The sequence below is a fragment of the Perkinsus marinus genome (assembly GCF_000006405.1).
Source record: "Perkinsus marinus ATCC 50983 genomic scaffold scf_1104296964366, whole genome shotgun sequence".
Lineage (NCBI taxonomy): Eukaryota > Perkinsozoa > Perkinsida > Perkinsidae > Perkinsus > Perkinsus marinus.
In genome coordinates, this window is record NW_003204683.1 from 1 (window position 1) to 1,131 (window position 1,131).

The following is a 1,131-nucleotide window of genomic DNA, read 5'->3' on the forward strand; positions in this document are numbered from 1 at the left end:
TTGAAGTGGACGAGGACCTCGAGGTAACGAGGAAACTGACGATGATCCTGAGGCGGGATGGCAGACTTTGGAAGGAGTTACCATGGAGTCAAAAATTCAGACTTCGCTTGATTCGGCAGGTTGTAGTAGACGGTAATAGATCATCCCATGGAGCATGATGGTGTTTGTCATGAAAACAGACTCTCTTTGTTTCCTATGCATCCACGATTGGGTCTCAGACAGCAATTTGTAATGCAGCTCATCGGATCAGCAAGAGGGGCCCTGTATGAATAGCATTCAGAGTTTGTCTCCAATGGATTATGATGGTCGACGATGTTCTTATTGATGCCAACGGTCCACTACTAACGCCACTCTCGCCCATACCAGAGAACGACAAGGTAGTACTCCACAATAGGGGGGATGTAGGCAGCTGTTGTGCAAGGTAAAGCATAAGCTCTTCCTAGAGCAAGAACAGCGATACAGCTGGAACAGCCAGAGTCGACATTGGAGCGAGTTCGTCAGGGCGTGGCGGGTACTCTAATGGGGGCACCATCACTGCACTTGGGGTCCTCAGGAGCGGTGCCCCGAGCCCAAGAGCTCCGAGGCCTTCCGTCAATGGATGGACGATACTAAGAAGTGTTACCAAATCCTCTGTGCTGGATGGGAACGTCGGGAAAGCGAAGCCTCTGGCTTTGCTGTGGACATCTGGTGAGGAGGGGCCTCGATGGGCATCATCACTGATGCCTTTCCCATTGTAGTCTACCAGCCGAGCTCAGTGTCAGCTCTAGCAGACCCGCGAACATCGTCACGACTTCCACTGAGGTGCCCATGACATTTTGATGCTGTCGATGCTGCATGATGATCAGATCTCTCTACTCCGTATCTCAACTGACAGCCTCCCGGGTGGCTCGGCCTCGGATGCCTCTCCCATGCCAAGAGCGAGCGCGGCGAAATCGAGCGGATTGTATTCGTCACTCAGCGCGGAGTTCTTGGCCGATCTCGAGAGTCTAGTAAGAGCCCACGGCTGACAGCCTGAGGATGATGCTGGCATGCAGGCGGATTCCATCCACAGTGGATTCCGTCCATCCGACTGGCCCACCTCATCACCGTCCACGGAAGTCCCTGTAGCCTCACCAGACGGGGAGAACTACA

The 1,131-nt window shown here is 53.6% G+C and overlaps 1 protein-coding gene across 1 annotated transcript; it reads left to right on the top strand.

The window, feature by feature from the left end:
- Positions 1 to 302: 302 nt before the first annotated feature.
- On the top strand, positions 303 to 687 carry Pmar_PMAR016268 (hypothetical protein; the record flags this gene model as incomplete). The annotated part of the gene is made up of 3 exons (XM_002770066.1): positions 303 to 377; positions 422 to 511; positions 554 to 687. Coding segments are annotated over 3 exons (299 nt in total), but the record flags the coding sequence as incomplete, so codon positions are not given.
- Positions 688 to 1,131: the final 444 nt, after the last annotated feature.